At 42.9% G+C, this 18927-nt stretch overlaps 1 protein-coding gene across 2 annotated transcripts in view; it reads right to left on the reverse strand.

The window, feature by feature from the left end:
* Positions 1-18927, reverse strand: part of TFAP2E (transcription factor AP-2 epsilon) — a 111298-nt gene that overhangs the window by 59489 nt on the left and 32882 nt on the right. For both annotated transcript variants that reach the window (XM_060784182.2, XM_060784183.2), the window contains exon 3: positions 9813-9864. In XM_060784182.2, coding sequence (XP_060640165.1) covers positions 9813-9864 — 52 coding nt within the window. The remainder of the gene's footprint in view (positions 1-9812; positions 9865-18927) is intronic.

Genomic DNA, 18927 nt, shown 5'->3' on the forward strand with positions numbered 1-18927 from the left:
TTTTTCGGGCTATGTGGTTATGTTCCAGAAGCATTCTCTCCTGACGTTTCGCCTGCATCGATGGCAAGCATCCTCAGAGGTTGTTAGGTCTAATTGGGATGTTTCTAATCAAAAGACTGGCTACTTTTAAAACCTGAAAGGCACCAAATCACTGTCTGTGTGATCTTCAAAGCTAAGCAGGGCCAGGCCTGGTGACTATCTGGATGGGAAACCACTCAAAATGAACATAAGGTTCTGGTCTTTGCAAAGTAACAAACCTGACTGAATTTCAAGGGGACAAGTTCTCCAAACATGTTAGCAGAGAAATCATGGCAGCTTGGAGTTTGTGAACAGTTGAAAGCATTGTAACAGGAGGATTTGCACAATATTGCTTTTACTTCTCCATCCCTGTTATTTACATTACTACTTTGCATGTGGCAAATATTGTCTTTTCAAATTTATTTCCTTTTAAGGGGGACTTCGGAACATATGTTCTCATTACAATGCACTCATTGGGAGTTATCTTTCCTCAATACCTATGAAGATTTCTTCCTCCTATAGCAGTATTTCTCAACCTTCCTAATGCTGCAACCCCTTAACAGTTCCTCATGTTGTGGCGGGAGTTGTAGTTGCCGGGATTTCTAGTTCACCTACAATCAAAGAGCATTCTGAACTCCACCAATGATGGAATTGAACCAAACTTGGCACACAGAACTCCCATGACCTACAGAAAATACTGGAAGGGTTTGGTGGGCATTGACCTTGAGTTTCGGAGTTATAGTTCACCTACATCCAGAGAGCACTGTGGACTCAAACAATGATGGATCTGGACAAACTTGGCAAGGATATTCAGTATGCCCACATGTGAACACTGGTAAAGTTTGGGGGAAATAGACTAACAGTTGCTGGGATTTATAGTTCACCTACAATCAAAGAGCATTCTGAACTCCACCAATGATGGAATTGAACCAAACTTGGTACACAGAACTCCTATGACCAACAGAAAATACTGGAAGGGTTTGGTGGGCATTCACCTCGAGTTTTGGAGTTATAGTTCACCTAAATACAGGTAGCACTGTGGACTCAAACAATGATGGATCTGGACCAAACTTGGTATGGACACTCAGTAGGCCCACATGTGAACACTGGTAGAGTTTGGGGGAAATAGACCAACAGTTGCTGGGATTTATAGTCAGTGGCGGCCCTAAGTAATTTTCAACGGTAAGCAAACAGTATTTTGCCCCCCCCCCCCCCCCAACCAATCACTGATATATATCTTCTGTTCGTTGTGGGAGTTCTTTGTGCCATATTTGGTTCAATTCCATCATTGGTGGAGTTCAGAATGCTCTTTGATTTTAGGTGAACTATACATCCCAGTAACTACTCGCATATGTCAAGATCTATTTTCCCCCAAGAGCGCCTCAAGAGCACCCCTGAGCAAAATCAACTATACTGCAAATGCTTACTTTGCGTAATGGTTGAGCTGCCCCTGTTTATAGTTCACCTACAATCAAAGAGTATTCTGAACCCCACCAATGACAGAATTGGGCCAAATTTCCTACACAGAACCCACACGACCAATAGAAAATACTATGTTTTCTGACAGTCTTGAGCAACCCCCCTGACACCCCCTTGCGACACCCCCTCCCAGGGGTCTTGACTTCCAGGTTGAGAAACACTCCCCTACAGATACCTTTTTATGGTGATCGGTGCTCCAACCTTTCTGTTTGTATGTACCTTCAAGTTGCCTATGGACATAGGGCAACTCTGTGATATTTTTGAAGGGTTTTCTTAGGCAAGGAAGACTCAGTGGTTTGGTCAGTCCCTTCCTTCTGAAGCTAGCATTCTTTGGTGGTCTCCCATCCAAGGACGAACCAGGACTGGCACTGCTTAGCAGCTCAACATCTTGCTTCCTTCCCCCATCGATCCTCAATTGCACCAAGCCAACTCCAATGGCAGACTAGTTGCCCACATTTCCATGGGATTCAATCCAGTGGGCATCAATGGCACTTCTTTCAGGGTCAAAGCAAAGGGGATCCGGCCCTTGGAAGGGTACCATAAGCCCCAAATATCTAGCAATGCAGAAAATGGTTCCCAACCAAGAGTGCTTTGATTGTTGGCCTAAAACTCTGGGTTCAAATCCCTGCTCATGGGAATAAGGTCATGCTTTCTCAGCCTCAAAAGAAGACATTGCTACACTCACTCCGCCTCAGAGAGAGGCATGGTCACGCTCTCTCACCCTCAGAAGGAAAGACAGCCCCAGAGGGAGGAAAGGCAAACACTCTCAGCCTCATAGGAAGGTCACACACTCTCAGCCTCAGAAGGAAAGATCGGAGGGTCACGCTGTCCGCCACAGAAGTACATGCTCTCAACCTCGAAAGAAGGCAAAGCCAAATTCTCTCAGTCTCAAAAGGGAAACCACACTCTCTTGGCCTCAGAGGAAGTCAAGGCTACATTTTCTCAGTCTCAGGAGGAGGAAAGGCCAGGCTCCCATCCTCAGTCACACTCTCTCAGCCTCAAAATGATAGTGACATCACTTTTCTGCCTCAGAGGAGGGCAAAGCTATAAATTCTCAGCCTCAAAGGGCACCACAATTCAAGAGAGATATTGACAAGCTGGAATGTGTCCAGAGGAGGTGACTAAAATGATCAAGGGTCTGAAGAACAAGCCCTATGAGGAGCGGCTTAAGGAGCTGGGCATGTTTAGCCTGAAGAAGAGAAGACTGAGAGGAGATATTATAGCCGTATATAAATATGTGAGAGGAAGCCACAGGGAGGAGGGAGCAAGCTTGTTTTCTGCTTCCTTGGAGACTAGGACGCGGAACAATGGCTTCAAACTACAAGAGAGGAGATTCCATCTGAACATGAGGAAGAACTTCCTGACTGTGAGAGCCGTTCAGCAGTGGAACTCTCTGCCCCGGAGTGTGGTGGAGGCTCCTTCTTTGGAAGCTTTTAAACAGAGGCTGGATGGCCATCTGTCAGGGGTGATTTGAATGCAATATTCCTGCTTCTTAGCAGGGGGTTGGACTAGATGGCCCATGAGGTCTCTTCCAACTCTTTGATTCTATGATTCTAAGGGGGTGAGGTCACATTCTCTCAGCCTCAGAAGAAGGCAAAAGAAGAAAAACTTTATTTTTTTACCCCACCTCCATCTCCCTGAAGGGACTGAGGGCAGCTTACATGGGGCCCAAAACCAAATTCTCTCAGCCTCATAAGGGAAGCCACACTCTCTCAGCCTCAGAATGCAAAGCCACTCTCTCTCAGCCTTGGGCAAAGGTGAGGCCACGCTCTCTCAGCCTCAGAAGAATCATAGAATCATAGAATCAAAGAGTTGGAAGAGTCCTCATGGGCCATCCAGTCCAACCCCCTGCCAAGAAGCAAGAATATTGGAAATAGTAATCCACATTTCTATCAAGAGAGCAAAGCTACATTCTCTACATTCAGCCTTGGAGGAAGATGAGGCCACATTCTCTCTGCCTCAGAAGAAGGCAAAGTCACTCTCGGCCCTGAAGTAAGATGAGGCCACATTCTCTTCATCCTCAGAAGCCACTCTCTCTTGGCCTTGCAGGACGGTCAGGGCAAACCGTCTCTGCACAAACCTTTCCAAGGAGACCCAGCCGTAGCATCCCCATAAGCTCTGAAGGCTCAGAGCAACCACAAAGTAGTGTATAATGGGTATCTCTATGCATCACTTAGCTCCAAGTTATAAGGGTCCCTCGCTTGCTTGCGACATGGATACCCTAACATGTCATCCCGAATTCTTTTCCAAGGCCCTCTTCCCTGGGGCCAGGAGGGCTCAGGAACACCTGGACCTGTCAAGATAATCATTGCTTCTCTGATCGGTGGGACAGGCAGGTATTTGAGAGACGCTTTGGGGGACGGAGGGGAGGGATGGGGGAATGTGCCCCTCCCCAAAGGAGGAATTCTGCCCCAAGGAAGTGCTTCTTCAGTCCCGCTCTTCAGTCCCTTAGAGCCTCAGCTGAACACTGAGGCTCCTTTCACACCGCTGAATAAAATCCACATTGATCTGAATTATATTATTATTATTATTATTAGGTTGTTGTAGGTTTTTCCGGGCTATATGGCCATGTTCTGGAGGCAATTTTTCTCCTGACGTTTCGCCTGCATCTATGGCAAGCATCCTCACTACCAGGTTTTTCCGGGCTATATGGCCATGTTCTGGAGGCAATTTTTCTCCTGACGTTTCGCCTGCATCTATGGCAAGCATCCTCACTACCAGGTTTTTCCGGGCTATATGGCCATGTTCTGGAGGCAATTTTTCTCCTGACGTTTCGCCTGCATCTATGGCAAGCATCCTCACTACCAGGTTTTTCCGGGCTATATGGCCATGTTCTGGAGGCAATTTTTCTCCTGACGTTTCGCCTGCATCTATGGCAAGCATCCTCACTACCTCTGAGGATGCTTGCCATAGATGCAGGCGAAACGTCAGGAGAAAAATTGCCTCCAGAACATGGCCATATAGCCCGGAAAAACCTACAACAACCTAGTGATTCCGGCCATGAAAGCCTTCTCAATACATTATTATTATTATTAAACTTTATTTGTACCCCGCTAGCATCTCCCAAAGGACTCGATCCGGCTTACAAAGGCCAAGGCCTCAACAACACAATAGCATAACACTACAATTCAAAGCAAATCAAAAACATTAAAGCAATAACAGTAAAAACAACAAAACAATACAGCATAACACAATAAAAACAGGGCCGGGCCAAGTAATGGGTACAGATTAAAAAGTGCTGGATGTGACAGGTGATCTATCGGATTTCAAGGAAGTGCAGTGTGCAGAGAATCTTAAAGTTCTGATAAAGTGCTTCTGGGACTCTAATAAAGTGCTTACGGGAGTTTTCCTATTCTGGAAAGGCACATCAGAACAGCCAGGTCTTCAAATTCTTCCTAAAGACTGCCAGTGTGGGGGCTTGTCTTACGTCTTTGGGGAGGGTGTTCCAAAGTCAAGGATCACCACAGAGAAGGCCCTGTTCCTCGTCCCCACCAAATGCGCCTGCGATGCAGGTGGGATCGCGAGCAGGGCCTCTCCGGATGAACAAAGAGAGCGCGTGGATTCATAAACGGAGATACGGGCACGCAGGTAGGCGGGTCCCAAACCGTTTAGGGCTTTGTAGGTAAGCACCTGCACCTTGAATTGAGGTTGGAAAATAAATGGCAGCCAGTGGAGCTCCTTAAACAGGAGGGTTGACCTCTCTCTGTAAGGAGCCCCAGTTAACATCCTGGCCGCTGCCCGTTGGACTAGTTGGAATTTCCGAGCCGTTTTCAAGGGCAGCCCTACGTAGAGAGCATTACAGTAGTCCAGTCTAGGGGTGACCAAGGCATGGACCACCATGGCAGTGTGGACTCAGATAACCCACTTCAAAGCAGATATTGTGGATTATCTGCCTTGAAGGAAGAATGGAAGGAAAAGAAAATTAAGGGGGAAAGGTATGAAAAAAGGGATCACCAATCCACATTGCACCTGAGGAACACATTCGGGGGAACCAATGGGTTTTATTTAAGACTAGACGTCCTCTGCCATGTTTGCTGTGGCCCAGTCCATATACAGGGACTCAACCCATTACGCAAAGTAAACATTTGCAGTAGAGTTGATTTTGCCCAGGGGTGCTCTTGAGGTGCTCTTGGGGGAAAACAGACCTTGACATATGCGAGTTGTAGTTGCTGGGATTCATAGTTTACCTACAATCAAAGAGCATTCTGAACTCCACCAATGATGGAATTGAACCAAATATGGCATATAGAACTCCCACGATGAACAGAAAATATATATCAGTGATTGGTTTTGGGGGTGGGTGGGGGGGCACCAAAATACTGTTTGCTTACTGTTGAAAATTACCTAGGGCCACCTCTGTCCATATATATGTGTTTTGTGTATATATTTGTGTATATGTGTGTTTGCATGTATATGTGTGTGTGTGTGGTTTTGCGCAAGTATTTTTTGGTTTTTAGCTTTTTAAGTCTCTTCTGCTGTGTTTTTCAGTGTTTTTATGAGTGATGTTTATCATTCGTTGGCCTGACACGTGTATTGTGTCCAAATTTGGTGTCAATTTGTCCAGTGGTTTTTCAGTTATGTGAATCCCACAAATGAACATTACATTTTTATTTACATAGACTAGCCGCCCCTTGCCATGCATTGCTGTGGCCCAGTCTGGTGATCTCAAAACTAAAGTAATGAGAAAGTGTTGGTTTCTAATATATGTAATTTCTTTATGCTTGTGGGTAAACAGTATTTCTTGTTGATTCTTTGTCAGCGTTGATGTAGAGATTGCCTGGTTTGCCTACTCTGGAACATGTAACATATAATTGTCCTTCTTTAGGAGTCCCATTCAAATCTATGATATTATATATACATATACCGTGTGTGTGTGTGTGTGTGTGTGTGTGTATGAATCATACCTCTCTATCTATCTATCTATCTATCTATCTGGCTGGCTGGATGGCTCTTTGTCAGGAGGGCTTTGATTATGTTTTCCTGCCATGGTGGAGTTGGATTGGATGGCCTTCTGGCAGCATTTCTCAGCCTGGGGGTTAGGACCCCGGGGGGGGGGTCATGATGGGGTCCTAACCCCCAGAAAAAAGTGTTATCTGTTGGTCATGGGAGTTCTGTGTGGGAGGTTTGGCCCCATTCTATCGTTGGTGGGGTTCAGAATGCTCTTTGATTGTAGGTGAACTATAAATCCCAGTAACAACTCCCAAATGTCAAGGACTATTTTCCCCAAACTCCAGCAGTGTTCACATTTGGGCATATTGAGTATTCGTGCCAAGTTTGGTCCAGATCCATCGTTGTTTGAGTCCATAGTTCTCTCTGGATGCAGATGAACTACAACTCCCAAACTCAAGGTCAATGTCCACCAAACCCTTCCAGAATTTTCTGTTGGTTATAGGAGTCCTGTGTGCCAAGTTTGGTTCAATTCCATCATTGGTGGAGTTCAGAATGCTCTTTGATTGTAGGTGAACTGTAAATCCCAGCAACTACAACTCCCAACTGACAAAATCCTTTTTTTTTTTTAGTGATGGGCATTCCTTGGGGTAGTAGGTGTATTGTCTCCAAATATGGTGGCAATTCATCCAGTGTTTTTGGAATTATGTTAATCCCACAAACGAACATTACATTTTTATTTATATAGATTGCAGTATTTATAGCACAAGATACCATTTGAAGTCTATATCTTGTATTGCCTTGGAAGCCTTTCTGGGTAAAAGGTAGTCTAGCAACCTTGCCAATAGATAAAGATATGCTAGGATGGTGAAGCAAGCAAGTCACACGCTCTCAGCCTCAGGAAAACCCATAACAGGGTCTCCACAAATTAGAAATGGCGTGACAACAAAATCCTACATTTGCTAAGTAAGAGGACGGAGTCTCAAGCAGCCATTGATGAGTCCATTTGGCCTTTTAGCCTCAAGGTTACATCAGGTACAGCATCCATGCATTCATCTCCCTCCCCATTCTCCTCCCAGCCCTTGTCTTGCTGAAACTGAGTGCTCCCAAAGCAAACTGTGCCACCTTGCCCTTATGTCTCAGGAAAAGCAGTTTGCAGGAATATGAAGCATTCCAGCCCCTATGGCTCTGGTTTCTGGCTAACCCGAGCCACCCTTTGCTAGGAATCAAGGACTGGAGCACAGTATTAATCCAGTGTGGATTCTGGAAAAATGAACTGGGAGCCCATTTCAACAGCAAGCTTTCAAGCAAATACACATGGGCATTCAAATCCCCATGCAATCTTGGGAGAGAAGAGAAGGAGGAGACAAAAGGAAAGAAAGAAGGAGAAAAGGAGGAAATGAAAGAAAGAAGAGGAAGGAGGGAGAGAGAATGAGGGAAAGAAAGGAAGGAAGGAAGGAAGGGAGGGAGGGAGGCAGGAGGGAAGGAAGGGGAACGAAAGGAGGAGGAGGGAGGGAGGAAGGAAGGAAGGAAGGAGGAAAAGAAAGAAAGAAAGAAAGAAAGAAGAGGAAGAAGGGGAGAGGGAATGAGGGAAAGAAAGAAAGAAAGAAAGAAAGAAAGAAAGAAAGAGGAATGAAAGGAGGAGGAGGAGGAGGAAGGAGAAAGGAAGGAAGGAAGGAAGGAAGGAAGGAAGGAAGGAAGGAAGGAGAAAGGGGGGGGGAGAAAGAAAGAAAGAAAGAAAGAAAGAAAGAGAAAGAGGGGAGAGGGAGGGAGGGAGGAGAAAAAAAGGAAGGACGGAGAAAAGGAGGAAAAGAAAGGAAAAATAAAGGAAAAGGAGAGAAGGAAGCGGGGAAGGAAAGAAAGAAAGGAAGGAAGGAAGGAAGGAAGGAAGGAAGGAAGGAAGGAAGGAAGGCAGGCAGGCAGGCAGGCAGGCAGGCAGGAAGGAAGGAGAACAAGAGGAGGAGGATGGAGGGAGGGAGCAGAGAGGAAGGAGGAGGAAGGAAGGAAGGAAGGAAGGAAGGAAGGAAGGAAGGAGAAAAGGAGGAAAAGAAATAAAGGAAAAAGGAAGGAGAGGGAGAAAGGGGGGAAAGAAAGAAAAGAATGAGAGGAGGAGGAGAAGGAAGGAAGGAAGGAGAAAAAGAGGGAAAGAAGGTAAAGAGAAAGAAAGGAGGGGAAGGAAGAAGAGATGAAGAGGTGGGAAGGGGGACCAAAGAAAGAAAGGTAAAGATAAAGAAAAGAGAAGGAAGGAGACAGTTAAGGATGAAGGGAAAGAAAGAAAGAAAGAAAGGAGGGAGGGAGGAAAGAAGGAAGGAAGGAAGGAAGGAAAGAAGACGACACACCCCTATTTGCAGATCCCACACATTTCCTCTGCTCCCCAAATCTATTCCAATCCACCATTAATTTCATAATGGAAATAGTAATCCACATTTCTATCAAGCAAGAAGGACAGGTGGAGATTTTAGAAAGATTGGGGGGGGGGGAGGGTATTCATTGTTGAATGCATTCAAACCGCATTCATTGTAGAATGAATGCAGTTTGACACCCCTTTAATCACTATGGTCTAATGCTATGGAATCCTCAGATCAGGAGTTTGGGGCGACACCAGCCCTCTTTGGCAGAGGAGGCTAAGTTTACCTTGGGAAACTACAACTCCAGGGAGCCCATAGCATTGACCCATGCCATTTAAAGTGCTGCCAAACTACTATCTCACCAGACTACACCTAACCCTGGCAGGTCAAGTGAGGTCAAACTGCATCAACTCTATAGTGTGGATGCAAATTCCAGGCCCTCTTCCATTCCCGCTTGCTTTGCTCTTCCAGGAACTGGGACACATTTGGATGATGCATGAAAGGGAAAGCAAGGAAGCCAAGCTGAGAAATGCCCAGAGGGCAAATAAGCAGAGGCCCGGGCCTTTAGAAAAAGAGCACAAAGGCCCAGCACTCTGTCCTTATCTCCCACAAAGCAGCCGAGAGGGAGCTGAATCAATACCTCCAGGGCTTTGATCCTCCAAATCTCCAAACTGGCATTCCCACAAAGACATATTACACATGTCTGCAGCACAATAGGAAACACATGGGAAGGCAGAGAGTACTTAGAAAGGTGTGCTTCACATCCTGCATTTTATTCCAAGTTTTCATAGGATTCCTGATCTATATGTCAGAGATATGGCTGGAAATCCTTGCAGGGGATTTTTGCTTTGCCAAGGCAAAAAGGTGCAGGGATTTCTCATGTATTCCTTGGCAAGAAGTCCAACCCAAAGGGGGAAAACAGAGCTAGCCACGTCCAAATGCCTATAAGTTTGGTTCTCTTGCAGTTCGAAACAGAAAGACTCCATAAGCAACCACAGAATGCCTGTCCCATCATCCACTTTCCAGACTCCAAAAAGCACACAATTGAATTGAGTTGCCAAGTGAGAAGGGCCTCCTTACCTTTCTTGATCACGGACTGGTCCAAGAGGCTCATGCCAGTTTCATCCATGGCCTAAAAGGAATAAAATGGGGAAAATGAGGAAATCTGGTCTGCACTGCATGGTTGTTGTTCGCAGCCTTGCTGCAACTGTGCAAAGTGTGAAAATTGGCACTACAGATAAGATAAATGGAGTACTGAGGTTGTCCTACTTGGGTGCTTTTTACACCCTGTGAATAACAATAACAATAACACTAATAATGTGAGCAGAGTATGAAAAGAACCCCAATAATAGGATGATTTCAAAAGCTGTACACAATTGTTGTTGTTGTTGGAATATAGCTTACTGAAATTATCCTACTTGGTGCTTTTCACACTGTCAATAATAATAATAATAATAATAATAATAATAATAATAACAATAATATGAGCAGAGGATGAAAAGAACCCCAATAACAGGATAATTTAAAAAGCTGTACACAATTGTTGTTGTTGTTGGAATATAGCTTACTGAAATTATCCTACTTAGTGCTTTTCACACTGTCAATAATAATAATAATAATAATAATAATAATAATAATAATAATAATATAAGCAGAGGATGAAAAGAACCCCAGGTAAGATACATTTCAAAAGCTGTACTCCATTATTATTGTTATTATTGTTGGAATATAGCTTACTGAAATTATCCTACTTGGTGCTTTTCACACTGTCAATAATAATAATGATGATGATAATAATAATAATAATAATAATAATAATAATATGAGCAGAGGATGAAAAGAACCCCAAGTAAGATACATTTCAAAAGCTGTACTCCATTATTATTGTTGTTATTATTGTTGGAATATAGCGTACTGAAATTATCCTACTTGGTGCTTTTCACACTGTCAATAATAATAATAATAATAATAATAATAATAATATGAGCAGAGGATGAAAAGAACTCCAAGTAAGATACCTTTCAAAAGCTGTACTCCATTATTGTTGTTGTTATTATTATTATTACTGGAATATAGCTTACTGAAATTATCCTACTTGGTGCTTTTCACACTGTCAATAATAATAATAATAATAATAATAATAATAATAATAATAATTTGAGGATAAATTTCAAAAGCTGTACTCCATTATTGTTGTTGTTGTTATTGGAATATAGCTTACTGAAATTATCATACTTGGTGCTTTTCACACTGTCAATAATAATAATAATAATAATAATAATAATAATAATTTGAGGATAAATTTCAAAAGCTGTACTCCATTATTGTTGTTGTTGTTGTTGTTATTGGAATATAGCTTACTGAAATTATCATACTTGGTGCTTTTCACACCAAGTACAACAACAAAGTATCAAAAATGAGATCATTTCGATAAGCTATACTCTAGTGTCGTTGATGGCTTATTGAAATTGTGCTAGTTGGGGTGCTTCTATCACTCTGCCATTATGATTATTTAAGAAACAACACGATTAGTACACAGCAAACAAGATCATTATGCTGGCTTTTGGATTCAAGTGTCTAGGATTGTGTGATGTATGGGAGAATAATGCATGCAGATCTGAGTAGGGTGGCCTTTTGCAGCTGACAGGTGGTAATTTTGTCAGAGATTATTGTTTTTAAGTGCAGGCCAAGGTCTTTAGGCACTGCACCCAGTGTGCCGATCACAGCTGGGACCACCTTTACTGGCTTGTGCCAGAGTCTTTGCAGTTTGATCTTTAAATCCTCAGTTGTTGTTGTTGTATGGTTTACAGAAATGACCCTACTTGGGTGCTTTTAACACTTTGCCCATATGTTTTATTAATTACTTTATTATTATTATAATTATTATTATTGCAGTATGGCTTACACAAATGATCTTATTTACGGTGCTTTTCACACTCTACCATTATTATTATCATTATTTTATTTTATATTTTATTAATAATGATAATTTTATTATTATCATTATTTTATTTTATTTTGATCGCAGTGGGGATTCCTGAAATTATCCTGCATATAGCGCTTTCTGTGTGTGTGTGTGTGTCCCCTTATTATGATCACTATGATGATGATTACGATTATTATTATCATTATTATCATTATTATTGCAGATTGTTCCTTCTCTCTAGCATGGCTCAAAAACCAAAGAAACACTACACTGCCATAAGTATTTCAAAGGGCAATTCAATACAAATTAATTAAGGGGAAAGAAAGTTCAATTCTTAACATTCATTCCATTAGAAAAAGCCCTTCTTCAACTCATGAGGGTTAATCTATTTTCACTATAATATCAAAAGGGTACATCCACACTGTAGAATTAATGCAGTTTGACACCACTTTGACTGTGGCAGAAGCTGAAGGCAATAGGATCGTGGGAGTGTGCAGAAAAGTACAGCTGCCTGGATTTGGCACCATTTGAGGCCATGTCTACACTGCCCTATAATCCAGTTTCTGAATCCGGATTATCTGCTTGGAAGTGGTAGACTCAGGGCCCTTCCACACAGCCATATAACCCAGAATATCAAGGCTGAAAATCCCACCACATCTGCTTTGAACTGGGTTATCTGAGTCCACACTGCCATATATTCCGGTTGAGTCTACACTGCCCTATAATCCAGTTTCTGAATCTGGATTATCTGCTTCAAACTCAGGGCCAATCCACACAGCCATATAACCCAGAATATCAAGGCAGAAAATCCCACAACATCAACTTTGAACTGGGTTATCTGAGTCCAAGGTGCCATATATTCTGGTTGAGTCTACACTGCCCTATAATCCAGTTTCTGAATCCGGATTATCTGCTTCGAACTGGAAGACTCAGGGCCCTTCCACACAGCCATATAACCCAGGATATCAAGGCAAACCCAGGATATCAAGGCAAAAAAATCCCACCACATCTGCTTTGAACTGGTTTATCTGAGTCCACACCACCATATATTCCGGTTGAGTCTACACTGCCCTATAATCCAGTTTCTGAATCCGGATTATCTGCTTCAAACTGGTAGACTCAGGGCCAATCCACAGTCATATAACCCTGAATATCAAGGCAGAAAATCCCACCACATCTGCTTTGAACTGGGTTATCTGAGTCCACGCTGTCCGGTTGAGTCTACACTTCCCTATAATCCAGTTTCTGAATCTGGGTTATCTGCTTCGAAATCAGGGCCAATCCACACAGCCATATAACCCACAATATCAAGGCAGAAAATCCCACAACATCAGCTTTGAACTGGGTTATCTGAGTCCACACTGCCATATATTCCGGTTGAGTCTACGCTGCATTATAATCCAGTTTCTGAATCCGGATTATCTTCTTCGAGATAGTAGACTCAGGCCCCTTCCACACAGCCATATAACCCAGAATATCAAGACAGAAAATCCCACATCTGCTTTGAACTGGGTTGTCTGAGTCCACACTGCCATATATGCTGGTTGAGTCTACTCTGCCCTATACTCCAGTTTCTGAATCCAGATTATCTGCTTGAAACTGGTAGACTCAGCCACATAACTAGAATATCAAGGCAGAAAATCTCACAACATCAGCTTTGAACTGGGTTATCTGAGTCCATGCTGCCATATATTCCGGTTGAGTCTACACTGCATTATAATCCAGTTTCTGGATTATCTGCTTCAAACTGGTAGACTCTGGGCCAATCCACACAGCCATATAACCCACAATATCAAGGCAGAAAATCCCACATCAGCTTTGAACTGGGTTATCTGAGTCCACCGATTGAGTCTACACTGCCCTATAACCCAGTGTCTGAATCCAGAGTGAGCTCCCGACCATTTGTGCAGTTTGCTGTTGACCTTTGCAGCCTGAAAGACAGTTGCATCTGTCAAGTAGGACAATTAGACTCAGGGCCCTTCCACACAGCCATATAACCCAGAATATCAAGGCAGAAAATCCCACCATATCAGCTTTGAACTGGGTTATCTGAGTCCACACATGCCATATATTCAGGTGGGATTTTATTTAGCTGTGTGGAAAGGGCCTCATACCATCCAGTTTGAAGCAGTGTAAAATCAGATACTGGATTATGGAGCAGTAGATCACAGCAGGCAAAGTGGTGCCAAACCGCATTAACTCTACAGTGCAGATGCACCCATCCCCAAAAAAACTGGAACAGGGTCTACTCACTAGCAAATACAGATTGAGGGGTTTCAGTGAGGATGGCAAAACATACCACACATAGAATCAAAGAGTTGGAAGAGACCTCATGGGCCATCCAGTCCAACCCCCTGCCAAGAAGCAGGAATATTGCATTCAAAGCACCCCTGACAGATGGCCATCCAGCCTCTGTTGAAAAGCTTCCAAAGAAGGAGCCTTCACCACACTCCGGGGCAGAGAGTTCCACTGCTGAACAGCTCTCACAGTCAGGAAGTTCTTCCTCATGTTCAGATGGAAAGTTTTTCAGAAGTTTGTTGTTGTTGTTGTTTGTTGTTGTTGTAAGTGCAGCCATTTACTGAGCTTGGCTCAATGGAAAGAAAGGCGAGATTCGCTGCCTTTTTATCTTAATCCGAAGGGCTCAACCCGAATCGAAACCGAAACGAAACAGATCACTCCGGATGGAAATGAGGTGAAACAATTGGAAGGGAAAATCAGGAAAGCAGGGGGATCCATCCCTAAATGATCTCGAGGAAGGACAGGGAGGGTTGCTGTGAGTTATTAGCCATGTTCCAGAAGCATTCTCTCCTGACATTTCGCCTACTTCTATGCCAGGCATCCTCAGAGGTTGTGAGGTCTGTTGGAAACTAGGAAAATGCGGTTTATATATCCCTGATGGGAGGAAAAATTCTTGCGGTGAATGTTTCAATTGGCCACCTTGATTAGCATAGATGTAGGCGAAACGTCAGGAGAGAATGCTTCTATCGCTATACAGCCCGGAAAACTCACAGCAACCCAGTGGATTCCGGCCATGAAAGCCTTCAAAAATACAAGGACGGGGAGGTTTTGCAAGGAGAAAAGGAAAGGGAAAGGAAATGTTTTGGAAACGAGAAAAGTATTAGATTTGCTCCGGGTCAAAGAAAGCGAAGTTTACCATCCCCCCCCCAAACTCCTTTGTTATCTCAAAAGTAATTCTTCCCATCGGAAAGAAGCTATTTATACCCCCAAAATACTATTTTTCCCCCGCAAATTGAATTAAAACGAATTTATCACATTCGAAATTGAAATCCGGACTGAATTCGGTTTCGGAAGAAGGCGTTTCGACTGAGCACGGAATGGAAACAACTCCCAAGGAATGGAAATACGTTGTTTTTCATTTTATGGGGCTTTTGGGGGAAGATTGAGATCCAAAAAGGCAAAGTAACGGGACGCGAGTAACGCTTTCCCCGCTCGTTACTTGTAACGGGAAGGAACGGGGAAATAGAAACAACTCCCAAGGAAGAGAAATGCGTTGTTTTTCATTTTATGGGGCTTTTGGGGAAAGATTGGGATCCAAAAAGGCAAAGTAACGGGACGCGAGTAACGCTTTCCCCGCTGGTTGCGTGTAACGGGAAGGAACGGGGAAATAGAAACAACTCCCAAGGAAGAGAAATGCGTTGTTTTTCATTTTATGGGGCTTTTGGGGAAAGATTGGGATCCAAAAAGGCAAAGTAACGGGACGCGAGTAACGCTTTCCCCGCTCGTTGTTTGTAACGAAAAGGAACGGGGAAATAGAAACAACTCCCAAGGAAGAGAAATGCGTTGTTTTTCATTTTATGGAGCTTTTGGGGAAAGATTGAGATCCAAAAAGGCAAAGTAACGGGACGCGAGTAACGCTTTTCCCCGCTCGTTACTTGTAACGAAAAGGAACGGGGAAAGAGGGTCTCCAGGAACTACGCAAAGTTCTGTTTTGGAGGAGCATTGTATCCTTCTCAAACTGAGCTGTATTTATTTGGGGGAGAACTATATAATGCACTGCCAATGGAGGTTATTATTTTTTTACTATAATCATAATAATGATTACAGTATATAATAATTATAATTAATAATAGTGATAATAATCTCAAGAGGGTGACCTCGCTAAAAAATCTATAGAACACACACATTAAAACATATCCCTACAATATATATATATTAAAACACACAGAACAAAGGTTAAATATGAGACAGCAAGAATTTATGGGCTTTGGGGAAAGATTGAGACCCTACTTCTATTATTAGTATTAGGATTATTACTACTACAACACCATAATTGTCCGTAGCTATTTATGGTGTAGTGGTATATTTTATAATAATTTATTTTTCAGTGTTTTTATGAGTGACTGTAGCCAAACCTTCCATCCCTCTTTCTTTCCTTTCTTTCTCTCCTTCCTTCCTTCCCTCTTTTTCTTTTTCTTCTTCTTTCTCTTTTTCTTTCTTCCTTCTCTACCTGTTTCTTTCCTCCCTTCCTTTGCTCTTTGGTTCCATCCTTCCTTCTCTCCTTCTTTCCCTCTCTTTTCTTCCTTCGTTCACTTTTTTATTTCCTTCTCTCCTTCCTTCCTTCCTTCCTTCCTTCCTTCCTTCACTACCTTTCTTTCCTTCTCTCCTTCTTTCCCTCTTTCTCTCTCTCCTTCCTTCCTTCTCTACCCTTCTTTCCTTCCTTCTCTCCTTTTCTCCTTCCCTCCTTCTTTCTTTTCTTCTCTCCCTCTTTCCCTCCCTTCTTCTCTCCTTCCTTCCCCCTTTCTGTGTATATGTGTTTTGTGTGTATATCATAGAATCACAGAATCAAAGAGTTGGAAGAGACCTCATGGGCCATCCAGTCCAACCCCCTGCCAAGAAGCAGGAATATTGCATTCAAATCACCCCTGACAGATGGCCATCCAGCCTCTGTTTAAAAGCCTCCAAAGAAGGAGCCTCTACCACACTCCGAGGCAGGGAGTTCCACTGCTAAACGGCTCTCACAGTCAGGACGTTCTTCCTAATCAGAAAACAAGTTTGTTCCCTCTTGCTTATGACTTCCTCTCACATATTTCATAGGATCATAGAGTTGGAAGAGACCTCTGTTTAAAAGCTTCCAAAGAAGGAGCCTCCACCACACTCCGGGGCAGAGAGTTCCACTGCTGAACGGCTCTCACAGTCAGGAAGTTCTTCCTTATATATGAGTGTGTATATATTTGTGTATGTGTGTTTGTGTGGTTTTGCGCATACGTTGTAATTGGGGTTTTTTTGTTTTTGTTTTTTGGATTTTAAAGTCTCTTCTGTGTTGTTCAATGTTTTTATGAGTGATGGACACTCGTTGGCCTGAGAGGTGTCTTGTGTCCAAATTTGGTGTCAATCCGTCCAGTGGTTTTTGAGTTATGTTAATCCCACAAACAAACATTACATTTTTATTTATATAGATTTGCAGAGTGATTTATGTATTTATTTATGTATGTATTTATTTATAGATGTGTGTCTGCCTCAAAAGACTTTGGGTGGAATTGCAGCCTGGTGAAATACCCCATTGACTCGAATCTAAGGCTCACTTTTGGGGGCTAAATTCCCTCCTGAAAAGGTAGGTGAGCATTAAAGGTAAAGGTAAAGGTAGTCCCCTGACATTAAGTCCAGTCATGTCTGACTCTGGGGTGTGGTGCTCATCTCCATTTCTAAGCCGAAGAGCCAGCGTTGTCCGTAGACACCTCCAAGGTCATGTGGCCGGCATGACTGCATGGAGCGCCGTTACCTTCCCGCCGGAGCGGTACCTATTGATCTACTCACATTTGCATGTTTTCGAACTGCTAGGTTGGCAGAAGCTAGGGCTGACAGAGGAAGCTCACGCCGCTCCCCGGAATCGAACCTGCGACCTTTCGATCAACAAGCTCAGCAGCTCAGTGCTTTAACCCACTGCGCCACCGGGTGCTCCGGGTGAGCATTAGATTCGAGTAATGTGATCATCTTAGTGCTGAGCCAAAGCCAAAGGTGGAGCTGCTTCAGGAGCTCCTCTTTGAGGGACCTCATCTCTCATTTAATGGCTCAATGCTATCGGATGCTGGGATTTGTAGTTTGGCTAGGCGTTCACCTTCTTTGTCAGAGAAGACTCAAGGCCTTGTCAAAGTACAGCCCCTATGAGTTCTTAGCATTGAACCAAGGCAATTAAAGTGGATTCGTTTTGTTTCTGGGTTCTAAATGTCCTTCCCTAATTGGTTCTATTATGAAAATGTGAGAAAAGTTTATTAAAATGCAAAAACTTTGTGCTATAGCACATTTTGCTATAGTTTTCTATGACCATCTCATCCAGTCTCAAGCAATGCAACATAGCTTGTGGCAGCCACAAAAATGAAGTTCCTAGAAGAGCACAACTACTTTCAAAGTAAGGACCGCACAATTAAACAGGAAATGACACTTTCAAACCAGAAACAGGCAACTTTTCAATTGTTGTGACATAGTGTCATGGGGAAAGACGTAATATTCTTGCATGACAGGGGGTTTGATGGTATTTGCTTCCTTGTGGGACTATAATATTAGTAAAAATAATAATACATACATACATACAGACACTTGGACCTAATGTGCATGTGTGCTGTGATGTTATGTACATGTAATAATAATAATAATAATAATAATAATAATAATAATAATAATGGATTGAAGAGAAACAACTGGACAAGCTGACATGATATGAGGATTTAATACTGCAAATACTCTGGCACGAGTCAGTAAAGGTGGTCCCAGTGGTGATCGGCACACTGGGTGCAGTGCCTAAAGACCTTGGCCTGCACTTAAACACAATCAGCGCTGACAAAATTACCATCTGCCATCACCAATACATCACACAGTCCTAGACACTTGGGAAGTTTCCGAAGTGTAATCCAATACAACAGCCAGCAGAGTGATCTTATCTGCTGTGGACTCATCTTGTGTTTCTAATAATGATGATGATGATAATAATAATAATAATAATTGTAATCGTAATCATGTTGAAGGGATAAGGAAGACACAGAGTGAAGTGTCACCAGGGACCCAGGAGGCATAAGAACATGATGATGATGATGATGATGATGATGATGATGATGATGATGGTGGTGGTGGCAATGATGGTGATACACACATTTGTATAACAACAACAACAACAACAACAATAATAATAGAACCCTTACTGAAGTGAGAAGACACAGGGAGAAGCATCACTTAGGGAGCCAGGAGCCCCTAGTGCTGCTGCTGCTGATAATAATAATAATAATAATAATAATAATAATAATAATAATCGCATTT

The sequence above is a fragment of the Anolis sagrei genome, chromosome X (assembly GCF_037176765.1).
Source record: "Anolis sagrei isolate rAnoSag1 chromosome X, rAnoSag1.mat, whole genome shotgun sequence".
NCBI classification, from domain to species: Eukaryota; Metazoa; Chordata; class Lepidosauria; order Squamata; family Dactyloidae; genus Anolis; species Anolis sagrei.